Consider the following 17318-nt stretch of genomic DNA (forward strand, 5'->3'; position numbering starts at 1 on the left):
GGATCTAACAGCTGTCAAAGGGCAAGAATTGAGGTCATGAAGCAAACTAAAGGATTCAGCAGACACAATCAATTCATAGATGCATATAATGTTGGCATACATACAAAATATGTGATGTCTTACTGTATCTTCAAACAGTTCATGTCTATTTTTTACAAAGAGAAACACTGAAGTTGTTTTCATAGAATATTAATCCCAGAGAAGAAAGAACTTCAAAAGAAGAACTTTGCTATAAGTCATTTGAAAATCATAATTTCATTCTGCCACTGTTTGGTGTCTAGCAAACTGAGGTCAGGACATTTTTGTAGTAAATTCACAATCTTTACTTTTTGTCCTCATAGCACTGTTGGCAAGAGCCTGAAAGATTCCCACCGAATTGAAATGATGCTATGCTGAGTGATTTTTGAGCCCAAAGTGTGAATTCCATAGTTTGCATGAACTACCTACATCTTTCTGCTGCCAGCTCTGCTCTTACATGCCAGGGTACATCAATCCCAACTTGCAATATCCTGAATATTAGTCTATAGTCTATTCTGAACTCAGCAAAAACACTGTGCAAAAATACATGCTGATTCCCCAGGGTCCACAAAACTTCATATTGGACTAAAAAGACAAAAATTTAATTGTCCAATTGCTGTCGAGGAAAAGATAAACAAACTCTACACATCTACAACATAAGGGTAATAAATATTTACTGTTTTAAGATCATTCAGCTTCTGTTCCTCAATCATAAAAAACTAAAAAACATTTCATCATCATTAAATTTGTATGATTTAAAATAATTTTTGTTGACTACAAAAATGAAAACCTCACTTTTGTTCCTTCCTTATTTATTCTGGAAAATATATTCCATTTCTAAAATATTTGAAGTGCTTACTTCTGCTGTTGAACTTAAGAGCTAAAAACCTGTCCATACATAGCCTTAAGAAGTTCTAAAAGCCCATTTAAAGACTTTAATTTTGGAAAATGATTAAGAAGATACAAAATTGGTATCTTCCATTAGTAAAATTTCAAATTAAAATACTTTGTTTATGCACTAATACACTCCTCTATGATGTCTTCTTATGAAAAGGTTTTATAAGTTGTATCCTTTATATGCAATTTTAGAAAGCAAAAATATTTAAATATTAAAAACATTTACTAAAATGTTTATTTGTTCTATTAGATTTGACATGTACTTTATCAAGCTCTGCAGAATGGAAATGTTACCAAAAGTCAAAAATTCTTTGCAAGACAAAACCAGAGTATTAAATATTGATACTCAGATGAAATGTATAGTTGGTAGTAGGAAGGCAAAATCTGGCAAAGAAAATAATATGGCTGCCATGTATACCACCAATTCCCCCTATAGGTGTTTGTAGACAAGAGACAGAACACAGCTGTAAAGGACAACAAGCGAGTAATCCTTTAGCAGAGGTACAGCTTTCCATTACTGTTACTTTAGTCCTGTGGTAATTTTTAAAAGTAAAACTACTTATCTTACACTATAAGGGAAAACAATGTTGCTTAATGAAAATGTTCTCTGAGGGTAGAAAAAAAAATAAAGTAAACCAAAAACACCAGTGAGAAATTCTCCTTAATGTTTGAATTGATGACCAGTGTTACTGGTCACATTATATTTGAAGACATATGAACTTTTCTTTGGGTACAGTGACTGTCCCATAGCACCAGAAAATCTGGCACCTGCTTATGGACAATTGCAACATGAGATTTTTCACTGGGTTACCGAAGCAATTTTCAATTGACACACTTTTCTGAATTTAGTTGACGACAGTTCCAGGATATGGAGATCAGTTGCAATGTAAGAGACGTTTCTCCAAATAACAGATACAAAGCTGATTAATTTTAACCTTTGAAGGATTATGCATTATATGATACCATTATGATCATTAAAGTGTAAGTCTGAATGGAACAAAGTTTAATAAACTGACTTCCTGCTTTCTCAAGAAAAATGGATACAGAGAGATGATAAAACCCCACCCTCCTGTAAGAACAAGATTCATACAGTAGTAATCTAACAACATTTCTTCCTGAAAATAAAACAAATTCCACATGAGCTTCTGAAGCAAAATACTGTTCCTGAATTTTTATGTAAATAGTACAAAGACAAAACAAAGTATAATTGCATGGCCATTATAATAGATTTGCAAACTCAAAAATATTTCAGGCATTTTAAACAGATGTCAGAAAGTCTTGCTTAAATCAGTCCGCACAACACTGGACAATGTATTACATAAGTAGAGTATTGGTAAGATAGCTATGTATTTTCTGCAACAGAAAAGGTTGAGACAGTTTATGAATTATCAGAATAGTACTAGGTGGACAGAAAGTACCAGATTAGGAGAATTTTTTTAATACACATTTTTGGTCCACTTTTCCATGATACTTTACTGCCTCCTTTTTATTATTCGAAATAGTATGCAATATTCCACTCAGTTTGCTATTATTTAAAAAAATAGAACAGTTCTTCAACCTTGATGTTTTTTTAAATGGTTAAGCAGCACCTCAAGCCTCAAAAAGGATTTAATTAAATACGCATTTTAGGATTGACTCTACCTATAAAAAAGCTTGAGCTTTAACAAGGAAACTGAAATAGCCTCAGCTGTTCCTAAATTCTGTTTATATTCTAGGCAGATTATAAAAGTATATGTATGACAGGTTTTTTGTCTAATTATAATATACAACAGAAGTATGCTGCTCTTGAGATTCTCTGAAAAGCATAATTTAACCAGTTTTATTATCACAAAATGAAGAACTGATGAGAGGTAAGTTGTCTACAAGTTTTAAAAACATAAATTCAAAATGCTGAAGTTTTTTTTTTAACACATTTTCTTTTGCACACGGAGAGAATGAAAAAAGATAAAGTGACTTTATAACTGCATTCATTTCAGTAAAAGGCGCACATATTTCACATGAAGTAACTAAAATTCTTACCTTGATGGACTGACTGTAAGGTCCTATGCTGGCAGGTGCCCAGTGGGAAATGCTCTGTACATGCATGACCAGCTTCTCATCATGTACTAAATCATCTGTTGCCATGTCATACTTATGTGCAAGGCAGTCAATGCAAAACAGCACTCCATCAGGTAACAGTGTTTCCACACATACTCTGAAAATACAAGATGATTTTTTTTTTTTTTCAAACAGAAGTTTGCTTGAACCAGCATCCAGCATTTATTTTCCTTTTTTCTTTTTTTTTTTTTTTTTGGTCTGGATATTAGCTTAGGAAATTTTGCCCATATCATATAACAAAAGTTAGAGTACGGCAATAACCTGCTAGCTTTTACACTGTTATCTCCTCATAGACAGCTTCTTGTCCACCAGGACCCCCAGGTCCTTCTCCACAGAGGTGCTTCCCAGCACTTCAGTCTGCAGCCTGTGGTGCATGGGGTTATTCCTCCCCAGGTGCAGGATCCTGCATTTGACTTTGCTGAATTTCAGAAAGTTCCTCTCTGCCCATCTCTCCAAGCTGTTGAGGTCCTTCTGCAGGGCTGCACAGCCCTCTGAGGTATCAGCCACTCCTTCCAGCTTGGTGTCACCAGTGACCTTGCTGAAGGGATCTGCACCTTCATCCAAGACACTGCACACTATTAGTGACAGGTCTCCAACTAGACCTGTGCCACTGACTATGACCCTCTGGGATCTGCCATTCCAGCAGTTCTCAATCCACCTCTCTGTCCACTCACCCAGTCCACACTTCCTGAGTTTGACTATGAGGCTGCCAAGAGACAGTGTCAAAGTTTTCTAAAAAGCAGCAGCTTATAGCTCCTTTACAACTTCTCACAGGTTATTTGTAATACTAGTATATTTTCCTGCTATACTTTAAGTTGCATGACACACACATACATATGACAGGACTCAAAATCTACTTAGGCATTCATTTATAAGGTTCACTTCTGTTTCCTCCAAGGAAGACTGAGAGCCTTGATGAACAGACAGACGTATGTTGCATGTGGCCAGTTAAAAAGCGGAGGGGTTGAGATCTATGTGGGGAAATCAACATTTCAAAGCCTGAAAAATAATTATATTTGCAGTCCATGCATAGAAAAGTCATTTAGCTCCCAGCAGGAATCCAACAAGAAATTACTTGTTCTCTTTACATATCATGTAACAGCCTTATAAAATTCTTCCCATCTTGCTTATTTCTTCCAAGAAAACTATTTTTCTCCTCACCTACTGCATGTAAATACAGTAGTTTTTCCTCATTACCATCATCATAAGCATGGATGAATGGATTTTCTGCTTGGGCTGGTAAATTTTCAAGACAATTTTGCAAATTTATTGCAGATCCACACCCGAGTCAGTGCTTCCAGCATACCACTTGTAAGAACTTCCACAACCAGGCCTCTGTACATAATGCAATGATGCAACCATGCAAACTGCTGTATAATTTTTCTTCAGGACAAAATGCAACATAGACAAATATGCAACATAAACGCAGTGCTGTGGAAAGGGACCTGAGGACCCTGGTCAATGGCAAGTTGAACATGGTCAGCAGTGTCCTGGCAGCCAAGAGGGCCAAGCGTGTCCTGGGGTGCCTCAGGCACTGCATGGCCAGCCGAGCAAGGGAGGGGATTATCCTGCTCTGCTCTGAGCTGGGGCAGCCTCACCTTCAGTGCTGGGGGCAGTTTTGGGTGCTACAGTACAAGAAAGATATAAAGTGTTAGAGAGCATCCAAAGGACAACAACAAAGATGGCAAAGGGCCTTGATGGGCAGCTGAGGTCACTTGGTCACTGGAGGAGATTCAGGGGAGACCTCACTGCAGTTACAGCTTCCTCATGAGGGGAAGAGGAGGGGCAGGCACTGATCTCTTCTCTGGGTGACAGTGACAGGACTGAGGGAATGGTATGAAGTTGTGTCGGGGAGGTTTAGGTTGGATATTATTGAAAGGTTCTTCAGGCAGAAGGAGGTTGGGTACTGGAACAGGCTCCCCAGGGAAGTGGTCACAGCACCAACCAGACAGAGCTCAAGAAGCATTTGGAAAATGCTTTCAGGCACAGTGCGTGACTCTTAATGTGTCTCATGCAGGATCATGAGCCAGACTTGGATGATCCTTGTGGGTCCCTTCCTACTCAGGATATTCTATGATGCTCTGAAAACTGTTTGCTCCATAAAAATAAAAGTAAAAAGCCATTTTCCAGCAACTTTCTAATCTTTCTACCTTTTATTTTACTGATGGAAGGCTATGTAGCTGGCTATACAAATGTGGAGGCCTAAAACATGCAGTCATAAGAAATGAAAGTTAAATTGTGAGAAGTTGAGTACTATAAAGAGAACCTACAACATGTAGGAGTGGAGACTAATTTTGTGTAGTTTGCAGCTGGGATTAGATCCCTCCTCTGAAGGCACACACAGCCGACCCTCCCATTTCTCTCTGATTTAATAATGCTGGCTTACAGTCAGCATCTTGAAGAAGCTCTCTCTGCTTGCTTTGGGTCTGACACACAGGCAGTGTAGTGGAATGTGATGATTATCTTAACAATGTCTTTGAACTATTTGTCTTGCTACACTTAAAATTCACAAGCCTCTATTACACTTCATATTCTGCAGTAAGAGTATGAAATATAGGATTTTTCATTAGAAAATCGCTGAACAGTCGGTTTTAAAAATATGAAGAAGACAAGAGGTATGACCACATAGCTGACCCTGCTTTTAGTGCAGGATTAGACTAGATGACCTCCAGAGGTCCCTTGCAACATGTATTAACCTATGATTCAAGTGAAATTTCTCAAGCTACATCAGTTCTGCATTCTCAGCATACTATCTCAGAAGCATAAGAAATTACTGTAAAAAATTACAAATTACTGTAAAAAGAAATAAGCCATTTTGACAAAGGCAATAAAAAATACAAAGAGAAAATTAGTTTTAACACACATCTTTTTAAAAAAAGACAAAATTCATGGGCTAGGTGTTTTTTATCCAATTTCCAACAGAAAACAAACCCACTACACCCGAATAACACAGGAATCACATAGTACACACCAAGCAGTTTCATTATGTCAGACGTAGACTTGGATGCAACATAGAAGATTTTGTACAACACAAATTGAAAAAACTATGCTTTGTATATCTATGAATTAAAGTGTTATCATCAATGTAATTTCTTTTCATACTTGAATTCTTACTGAACATGGAAGGGCAGCTAAGCTATCCATTTAATGTCATTATCTCAGGGAAACACAAGATATAAAGAACAATCAGATTGGATTGAGCCAAAGATCCATCTAATGCAGTGTTTGTCTTCAACCAGAGCCAAGTGCATATAGGCAGGGGAAGAAAAGAAACAGACTAAATATAGTTTTGAAATAACTGTCAGTATCTCATGACGTAAATCCCAAGCAACTGCTCAGATAACAATTTTGCTTTAGTATTTAACAAAATAAATAGAACAAAATCAGTAACATTTTTCATAAAGACCTAGAAGGTTCCAGACCCCATCACTTTTAGGAAGACAATGCTGGCAGTAAGGCTCTAGTAGTGCTTTTGACACTTTCTCCTATAACACATTCATAGAGAAATTGTTGATGTATGGGCTGGATGAGCAGAGAGTGAGGTGGAGTGAAAATTATCTGAACAGCCAGGCCCAGTGGGTGGGATCAGTGGCACAAAGTCTCACAGGTGTACAACCAGGAGCCTGTACTGGGTCCACTCCTGTTCAACATCTTCATTCATAATTAACATGATGGGGCAGTGCATCCTTGGCAAGTTTCCATCCACATGGATGTTGACAGGATGAAGAAACAGGCACACAGGAACTTGATGAAGTTCAGCAAGGAGAAGCTGCAAGTCCTACACCTGGGGGAGGAACAAACCCAAAATCCAGTATATTCTGTGGGCCCACTGGCTCAAAAGCAGCATTACAGAGAAGGACTGGAGGGTCTTGATGGACACCAACTTGAACATGAGCCAACAACGTGCCCTTGTGACAAAGAGGTTTGATGATATCCTGGGTTGCATTCAGAGAAGCACTGCCAAGGTCAAGGGATGCAAACAGAAAAGAAAAGCAAATAAAATCCCAGCAATACAAACAGTTGTCAGTTCAATCAAGTCAAAAAGAACTAAGACTTGCAAACCATGTATGATCCTTCTGTAAGTCCATATGGGGGGGGGCATTTGTAAACCTTATGGTATATATTAAAGCAGGAATTTCTAACCCTAGTAGTTTTGACATGAGCAGCTGTGATGTTAATACTCCAAAAGGCAGCAAAAGTCTTCTTCTGTGAGACACAAACATTTGGCAAAATGCTTCACAAATATGGCAACAATAATTCAGTCTATTACAGTGCATCATAAATATACTATAGCGGTAGTCTAATCCTACCTTGCTGGTGGACACAAATCAAATTCTGTCACATAAACTGAGTTTATAACACTGAAATCTTTCATGCTCTTTATATACAGATGAATCAAAATAATATCCTTCAGTTTCAATCCCTCTGAAGTCAAATTAGCTGCAGGATAAAAAAAAATAGCTGTTAAAGACAGAATATTGTAAATGTATTTAGAAAGACAGCATAGGCATTCTGGTTTTGTTCAGCAAACCAACTGGCAATAACCTAACTGTTGTCTAAACATGACTGAAGATTTTGCAATATACTACCATTCCCCATTTAATACTTCTTTATTTCATTATATTCTTTCTCATGTTAGTTTTCCAAATATACAGAAGTAGACTACAAAATAAATTTTATCTACTCTGAGCAATGGTGAATTTTTGTCCCATGAAAACACATCATGCATTCATGCATGTAGATATGTTACAGCCTGAATTACTTGTAGCCATAAGTTCGATTGTCTTGGGCGGGCTTGGGGTGGGGTGTTCATTCTGTGACAGCTAGTAATCTACAAAGGACTTTGAATCACAAAAATACAGAACTGGAAGGGACAACAGCCATCTTCAAGAAAAAGATCAAATATTTATATGCCATTCCAGAGGGATGCTTGTCTAAGCTGTTTTTAAAAACTCTCACTGCAATAATAATCTCTGCATAAACAAAGAATTATAAATGGCAAGACAGACAATAGGAAACAGAAGTGGTCACAGGAGAAATGAAGTAAAGATGAGAGCAGAGGAAAGCTCAAGCAGACAGCTAGAGAAGAGATAATGAGAAGTCAAGATCATCTGAATGTGTATGCATAGAATACTCCAGACATAGTGCTCAGAGAGAATGTATTACTCTCATACAGTCAACCACCAGATATGTCATAACCAGATATGTCATCAGCTCTGCAGTGTCCCTTTTGTAGCTCATGAGCAATAGAAACTAAATGAAGACAAAATCTTCTCTGAATATAGAACATATATAAGAGAATACTCTGTGACCTAATTTAAATAAGCCATGTAAAGTTGTTCTCAGTGTAATTTTGGGCATCTTGCCCTTTAATGTTACAGTGTGCACATGTATATATACTCATACATTTGTTTTTAAGTTGAGAAGTACAAGGGTATAAAGACAATCTCTGAAGGTTGTCACCTTAGTAAGAAATAGTTTTTGTGTTAAACTTTTCAGTGTTTTTAAAAGACAGTTCAGGATTCTGCACATTTTCATTAAGATTAGTTTGGTCACACATTTAAGGAGGAAACAAGGACAATTTTTGAATTTCCAGCCAGCGCTTTAGTCAAGAAGAAAGGTCTGCAGTTAAAAGCTCTGCAGCATTATATGGAATACTGGAGGGAGAAAAATCACTCAATCAACTGATACATACCTCTGCACACACAAGCATCCCCACTCTAAATTTAAAATATATGAGCCAACAAACTAAGTCTAATTTGTGGACACAGAGCAAGCTGATGGGAGTGATTTGGATAAATTCATAATTCCTACCTTTACTTTAAAAATATCTTCTAAGTAAAAGTACTATCCCTTTCCCCCCTGCATTAATTAGAAGAATGGTGGGAAATAACTTTTCCCCAGCTTATAATCAAAATAAAATTGATTCCCAAAACACTTTCTCTAGTAGAAGGGCATACATGATGAACTCTTGGGCTCTTCACAACAACTTCTGTTTTTCAGGGACAGGACCTGAAACGGTTTCCCTGCATTCCCATTGCATCTGTCCTGGATATACAGGGAAACCTTACAGACTTTCTGTTGAATTTCAAGCCATTCATGGTTTCTAATAATTTATAGAATATGATCAGGTAAGACTCACCCCTATTCTTAAGCAGAACTGCCCCTAAAGTTTACATTGACTGAAGTACAGCTTTTTGATTGTTTTTGGTTGGTTGGTTTGTTGGCTTTTTGTTTTGTTAGGGTCTTTTTGCTTGTTTTTTTATTAAGGGGGTTATCCAGAATCCTTAGCTGAGAGCCACAAAATACAGGCTCCAAACTGTCTATAGGAAGTAGCATTTAAGAACTTTAGCCTGTTTTGATGTAATAAAAATGCACAGTTTCCTTCAGCTTATGAAACTTTGCCATGGTACAACTAAACCACAGCTGCTTTATATTATATAAAGTGAAGCAGTCTTTGACATCTTCCAATCATATATAAAAAAAGTTTAACATGAGAGTTTAAGGAAACAAATGTATAAACAGCAATACACTGCATTCCCTCCCATTCTTGACTTCATAGAATTCCATCCATTCTACAGAATGTTTCATAGCATCTAGTAAGAAATTTCCATTTCCAAATATTTTTGTCCACACACATTCACTTTAGAAGTGCAAAGAGTTTAAAAGAACTGTGCTTATTCCATTCTCACTACAGTGAAGCTGAACTGCTGTACAGATTCAAAATATGTGTTCAGAAAAAGCCTTGTGCACATCTGCAGATTAAGTTCTCAGAAACAAATTGTTTTGTTTGTCATGACAGAACCATAATTCATTCAGTTGCCACACCCACTTCCAAAAGGAGAATAACTAAAAGAAACATGAGAACTGAAATTTTCTGCAAAGGATCAGAAAACTACTTTGTTTCCTTACCATCACACAAGTAATGCAAGTAATCTACTGAAAGCAACAGGCTACTGCACTAGTCAGACAAAAAGTTTTTTGGTAGATGTTAAGTTACATAATGTTTGTACCAGCTAACTTCCATTCAAATATAATGAGAAAAAAAAAGACTGCAAAACCCTCTTGCTTCACTTTACAGATGATATGCAGATTTACACTAAAATCTATTGTCTTTTTCTGTAAAAGTCTGATCATCTCCACCTTGCTGATTTCCAAACAATGAAAAACTAGCTTAATGATCTTCTACCAAGTATAACTTTGCTTCTGAAAAAATATTCTAGGGTTTCTTTACCGTCCTATATTTAATCATGAATACTCAGGTGGACATACAAAAATATAAGATATGTTAGGTCAATATCTCATGTAAATTCATAAACAAGATCATGAGTTTACCCATTTAGATACTAAAAATCATTTCCATTTTTGTGAATGAAAAGAAGCCTGTACAAACATACTTTACTTAAACTTTAGAATGAAAAAATACAAAACAAAAACATGAACACTTTATGTCAGGAAAAAAACCCATCAACATTATATGTCAGAATCTTGTAAGGAACCTGGATTTCATGATTCCCAAGACAGCAATTTTGCCTTTACATTAAGAATATAAATGAGATTTACTGCTACTGACCTAATCCTAGATGCCAAAATGTATATCAGCTTTCTAGAAAACTTAATTTAAAATTATGGAAGCTACAAATGTGTTTTAGCAAGTAGACAGCATCTATAGCACACATACATACACACACTATATATGTCAAGAATGCTATAAAGTGAGCAAGTACTGTGCAAATAGAGTTTTTACAGTGATATGAACACCACTCTGGTTTTCCAGGGCCTTCAAAGTCAGTGAAATTATGATGTGTTAAATATTAAAGCTGGCAGTCTTGATATCAAAGGTTCCAATCAAATGCAAAAGGAGATGGCACACCAACAACCACAACGTATAAAGTTATAAAACCACATGAAAATACAGATTTTTCCTTAAGATCATATTAAAAACACAATCAGTGACAGCAGATAATGTATTAACTGAATAAAGCACCTCTCAGAGAAGAAAATGCTTCCCGTGCTGCATCTTGAGCATTTTTATCCTTTGATGGAAGGAAGTGGGCAATGATACCTGAAAACCACTGGTAACCACTCAGGGATTTTCCCGAATTTTGAAGTGTCTTAGCTATGGAAAATGAAGAAAAGAACCATGATTATAACAATGAAAGGTTTCAGATTAACCAAGGATACATTTTAAATTGTTTAAAGAAGAACTTCAACAGAACAGAAACTGACAAACTGTAAAAACATCTTCAAAAATATTTACAAACAGATATAAAAGTAAGAGTTCTAGAAGCAAAGCTCCCAAATCCTTCTCCAACACTGCCTTCACAAAATATGCATGCAAGTAGCACATTAGCTGAGAACTTCAGTACTTTTTCTCCTCCTTTCCATTTTTGCTGATCTTTTACAATTTCTCGACCTGTTTGGTTACAGACTTGGCACAAGATGTGACACTGAAAAGCTAAAATTTTCAAAAGTATTCAAGTGGCATAAAAACAGATTTTCAAACTACTATGCCAAATTTTACTGGAAGTTAGGTGCTTAACCCGGTTTCTGACTATCTTTGCAAATGCATAACATGTTTAGACATTTTTAAAGCCCACCAGGCACTTCTCCATGTTCAAGAAACACCAAAGACCTAAATAGGATTCAATACCCAAACACTGTTAGCTGTGAAACTTAGTCTTTAGGAAGTTTATCCATCTATGTGTGTAGTGTAACACAAATGTTGCAGTATTTCCAGGAGGAGGAGAGAGAAGGGAAGAGAGAGGAAAGAAAAAATAATGTGTTATGCTCCCGTAAACTAACTTGAAATGCTTCACTACTATAGATCTATTGATTATTATCAGAAAAATGCATTCTAGTAAGATCTCTCTTTTCAGACTAATTACTACAGGTCAAGCACATTTTTTTCAGGAGTGTTTGTATAGTAATTAAGATATTTCACCTGCATGAAACAGTCAATCTTTTTATCTCATTTAAAAAAAAAAAAAAAACTGTGCAAAACTCACTGAAATCCAAAGACTTATGTTTCAAAGTCTTCCAGATGACAGGAATATTTTTCTGTGGTTCATACTCTTCTGATGAAGGAAAAATATCATCATCCATACAGCTTATCTCACAAGAACAGCTACTGACCACAAAAGTACCCAAGGATTCTTCCTGCTTGAGCCAAACATAATAAAATAAGCAAGTAAATACCATGCCAAGCAGTATGAAATCAGAACATTTTATCATTCAAATACATGTTTAAGTTACAAAAAATACTATAGTTCAACAGATACATATCTTAGAACAATTCACAAAAAAATAGCATTAGGATTTCCCATTAGATTGCAGAACTGGCAAAACATAATGTACTCCTGTTGATATAACAAATGGAAGAAAAAGGCAGACTTAGTAACTGAGGACAGCAGATATGGAAAATTATGAGATCCAAGAATAAAGACAGAAAGAATACTATTATGAAGAAATGGAATCCCACAATTATATACAAGACAACTATGTTTTCAAAAAAATAGTATAAACTAAGTGAACAAAGGAACAAAAGCACAAAAGTAATAATTTTATAATTAACTTTGTATCAAATACTTGAAATAGAGCAAAAGATTAATAAGAAAATTTTAAACTTTTTGGAACAATGAATAAAGGCAGTGCCTGGAAAAAAAAATCTTTGTTATCTCACAAAGACTATCCTTTCCATCAAACGCTTTGATATCAGTTGTGATAACAGAAAAATGCATTTCCCAAGATCTATACACTGAAGCAACTTCTTGACAAGGAAGAAAAATAATTCTTCCCAAATGCTTTCACAGGATCAGGAAGAGAAAACTACCCACTGCACCTTTTAAAGCAAAATGCACAGGCAGAGTGCTTACTGACCAGTCTTTAACAATTCAGTGCTCATTACATTTTGAACATGCCACATAACTACAGCATACATTTTTTGTGAAGTTGTTTTTGTTTGCTTTTTAATTTTAGAGCAATCAGAACCCTTACTCTCTCCCATCTGATTTTCCAATCAGCCTAATCTGCAGAGCACATTGACTACCAGCTTGGGTAATACCACTTGTCTATCTAAAAGCAGTATGAATTATGACAGAATTTACCTAGAAACCCTAATCAAACACCACTGCATGCTGTAATGCCAGATTCTATCAATTAAATTTCTTCCCAAAGATCTCAAATTTCATGTAGTGTCTAAACTATGCATTTTACTGAAGGCTTCTTAAATACCAAATTCACAAAAGTTATAATAAATCCAGATCAGGAAAGATAACAAATTGAAAAAACATGAAACCTTTGACAATTCCTAATAGTGATTAGAAATTTCTGAATATTCCTTTAGCTGATAAATTCATGTTCCGTGCAAAATGTCATTAAAAATAACATTAACATTACATAGTGAAATATTTATTGCATTTAATTTTATTGTATTTTTTTTCTTTCCTGTGGAAAATAAAACCTATCTTATTGCAACTTTAAATATTTATCTTCATTTTAATCACAAAAAAGTCAGAAAAATAAAGGCAGAAAACTACAGTATGCATGTGATGCTCTGTGATAACTCAACCCAACCATCAATGTTTGACTTCACTGAAGTGAAAAAGGATCCAGTTAAGTTAAAGAAGTACATTTGGAAATTTTAAGAAAAGGTTAAATTACAAAAAGATCGTTATCTGTGAGAGGAAACTCAGTTCTGCTGACACTGAAAGAGGTCATAGGTAGTTTTATAAGCACTGTAAACACTAAGTCTATTATCTAAGAAGGGCTGATGTTCTTTGATTGGACTTCATTTTATTCATTCCTCCAAGAAAGACATGAAAGTCAAGGCAATAATCTACTTTACTTGAATCAATTGTACCTCAGAGGTTAAAAGAAGTCAAGAAGATGTAACATAATAGCCTAGACAAAAACTGCAATTTAGCACAAACATGACACGCATTCCAACATTACAAAAGATAAGCATCCAGCAGCATCTGTACCATTTCCCACTCATTGAATTACACCTTTGACTACTGCTATCAGTGGGTGCATCTTGCCATTCCCTAGAGGGATGCCTGATTGCTCCTAAGTCTTCAGGTATAACTTAAAAAAATAAAGAAGCAGGAACACAAATCTGTAATTGAAAAAGATCTTAAGATGGTTTAAGCTACAAGAACCAAGGAAATTAAATTGTTTCAAAAGTTTCTTATTTTTTTTATCTACAAGATACCACTTCATGGAAATATACAGATTGTATAGGAGCATCACACGCTAGAAGTGCTACCACTTGCTTCTTGCAAATGTTTTGTTGTTTTAATAAATAAATCATTTTCACTGAGCAATTCATAGCATCCACCATGAAACAATCAATTTGCATTGTAGCATGGGCATTCAGGGGAGTTCTAAAGTAACACATGCAGAGTTGGCACCTCTTGGTCCTAGCCCCGAGTAAGCAGGCACAGACATGGTGATGTGTCTGTGCCTACAGACTGCTACTGGTACTTCGGGTTTTGTTTTTACATCACCTGGATTTTAACTTCACTATGACATAAAAATCCATCAGAAGGGAAAAAAAATGTTAACTGGAAAGGAAAAAGATCCAGCTTGCCAGTTTTTTTACTAGCTTTTATTGATTTATATAATCACCTTTGAAAAGATCTACAGATACAAACACAAAATTTTTGGAAATTATTGTGAAATATCAGAGATCTCTTACAAGATGCAGTCTGCAAAAAAATTTGGGATGTCTGTTGATTTCAATGCCTATGATACATCACAATGACTCATTCAAGGCTCCAAAAACATTGGTAATCAATCACTTCCCACAGCAGCACAGGTGCAGGCTACAGCAGAAGTATTAAGTGTGGAACCTGGCACCCAAGGAACAACAGGCTCAATGCCAGCCTAAGCAGAGCTGCCATACTCTGTTTAGTAGCTATATTTAAATCCACACAAATGTTGGTCTTCCATTCCTCTCAACAGAGGAAGTAATCTAAGAAGCTAAAACTTATAGACTGCCACAAACAGAGTAACTTTCCCTGAATAATATTTCCCTCATCGCTTTAAAAAGAAAAAATCAAGTTTGCTATAATGACATTTTAATTAAATCTTACAGAACCTATTTTATCGCATAACATTTTCATGTTACTTCACAGAAGCAATATATTTTCCCATTTGTTACACAGTTTCTCCCACACCCACTGTACATTGTGATACCAACCTAATTTTGGATCAGAGCCTGCATGCATGCATACACTTAACTATATTCACATAACTCATGTCATTGATGCAAGTGTGCTCAGAATGAAGTTAAGCAAATGCACAAGTGTTCCAAGATCCAAATTCTCCTGTTGAAAAAGCCTTGGAGCTAGGACTTTGACTGATATAGCTGAAATTCCATGCAGTGGTCTTTTATGAAAACAACAGATTGTCTTTTTAAAAAGCTTACATTCTCTGCTACAGAAACTGGTATAAAAACCTATCACAACACAATTCTGAAACTGATAACTCTCCCACTGAGCAGCAATGAGAATACAGTGGAGCAGAGAGCTCAGAAGATGAAAGATTATGATAATCTCTTTATTCTTTGTGATGTACCTTGATAACAGAACTCCTTGAAATAAATATAATGAGAGGGATCATATGCATCTTGCATTATTTTGAGTACAATGTACAGAATCATAGGAAAGAATGTCCGTTACGCTAAAATACTTTCAAATAAAGTATCTTCACTATGAAAAGAGAACTAAAAATTATCTTTTCTCAGAGAACTGGACTGAATCTGAAAGCAAATAGAGAAGAAAAGAAAAGTCCTTTATTTATTATCGTAGTGTTAGAAATAAATCAGAGCACAAAAGAAGTTTTTTGATATTTCTTATTAAGTTCTGAAAACTACAAGAGTTATCTACATTCTTATGATGCAGAAGGGAAACTAAAGGTTGCTTAGGAGAAGTATTGCTCAATGATGACAAAGTATTCAAAAATGCTACCCATAATGCCATAAACAAAACATGTTTTGAAACTCCTTCCTATTTTCCCTGACATCACTGACAAAGTCTAACTCTACAGCTAAAGTTCTAAATGTAGACTAACTAAAATAATGAGGAATCAGACAGGAAAAGGCTACAATGTTAAATCATATATAACCTGTAGGCTTGCGTGCCTTTAGTTCACATGGCACACAAATATCTCCTGAAAACCTTTTCTAAATTTACAAGTATACAAGTCACAGAACTCTACAAGTGTTTTAAAAATCTTCTCCAAAATGACCTGTATAATAGATCTCCTGCCATTTAACAGGGACAAACCGCTTGCACTTCTGAGATGTGTTCCAGCTAGAAGGTCAAGATCTTCTACAAACAGAAAAACACAATATCAGTTTATAATAGGTAATATAACACAATGGTCCGTTATAAGAAAAAGCAGCAGCAGGCATGAGTTCTGTGTCTCTTATAGGCAAACAGGCTTCTTTCTTCTGCAAAGTGTAGAAAGAAAACTACGTGATTCCCTCTAATTCTGGACTATTCAAACTTAAGGGCTGCAGTTTTCCATGCTGTATTGTTTGATGTGTGTGCTCCCGCTCACTGGAACTCGGAAACAAAGTATTAATTATTAAATGCGGGAAAGAGCAAATGTGAAAGCATGAACAACAGCTAGTATGTTCACTACTGTCATCAGAGGTATGTTCCCATCAGCAGAAGCTCCAACAGCATTAATTTCTGTTTCTGATCTTTACAACGCCAACACAATGAAGAGAAAGAATATAGCAAAAAGTAAAAGCAAGTTCATTGTGCTGACAAACTAAAAAAAAAGTTTCACAGTTGTTTTTCCTAATGGAAAATACTCAGAATTTAATTTTTATTGAGTAGAAGGCCAATACACCTAACTCAAAGATTCTAGAATATGCTTCAGAAATTGTCTCCCGCAAGAAAAACCATTCTACATTTTAAGTGTATGAAGTGAGCACCTTGGCAAAGCAAAATATTGATGAAACTCGGTATCTATATTATAGAGGTGACCTTGTTTTTCATCCTGAAGTAAAAGAAGCATTCCCAAATTTTGAGCATTAGTGTTTTATTATCATTCTTTTTTATTCTTAATGTTTTTTGTAAAATGCCTACAAAAATTGTTTATCATATTTTTAATACTTTTAATAACAAAATATAGTATTTATCTCTTTAGCCTTTTCTGCATCACTATTTATGAAAGAAAAGTGGGTGTGTTTAAAAAAAGCTTTAATTATTATGCATAAAACATGTTGAAGTTGCACAGAAATACATTAAACCAGAACAGTGAGTTCAATGCTATGTTCCCCTAGGCAAAAG

At 35.6% G+C, this 17318-nt stretch overlaps 1 protein-coding gene across 1 annotated transcript in view; it reads right to left on the reverse strand.

Moving 5' to 3' along the window:
- Positions 1-17318, reverse strand: part of DPH6 (diphthamine biosynthesis 6) — a 190151-nt gene that overhangs the window by 102618 nt on the left and 70215 nt on the right. The window contains exons 9-12 of the mRNA XM_041460167.1: positions 12021-12171; positions 11000-11131; positions 7323-7452; positions 2935-3109 (exon numbers count right to left, since the gene is read on the reverse strand). Of these exons, the coding sequence (XP_041316101.1) occupies positions 2935-3109; positions 7323-7452; positions 11000-11131; positions 12021-12171 (588 nt within the window). The remainder of the gene's footprint in view (positions 1-2934; positions 3110-7322; positions 7453-10999; positions 11132-12020; positions 12172-17318) is intronic.

The sequence above is a fragment of the Pyrgilauda ruficollis genome, unplaced genomic scaffold, assembly GCF_017590135.1.
Source record: "Pyrgilauda ruficollis isolate IOZ18807 unplaced genomic scaffold, ASM1759013v1 scaffold14, whole genome shotgun sequence".
NCBI lineage: Eukaryota > Metazoa > Chordata > Aves > Passeriformes > Passeridae > Pyrgilauda > Pyrgilauda ruficollis.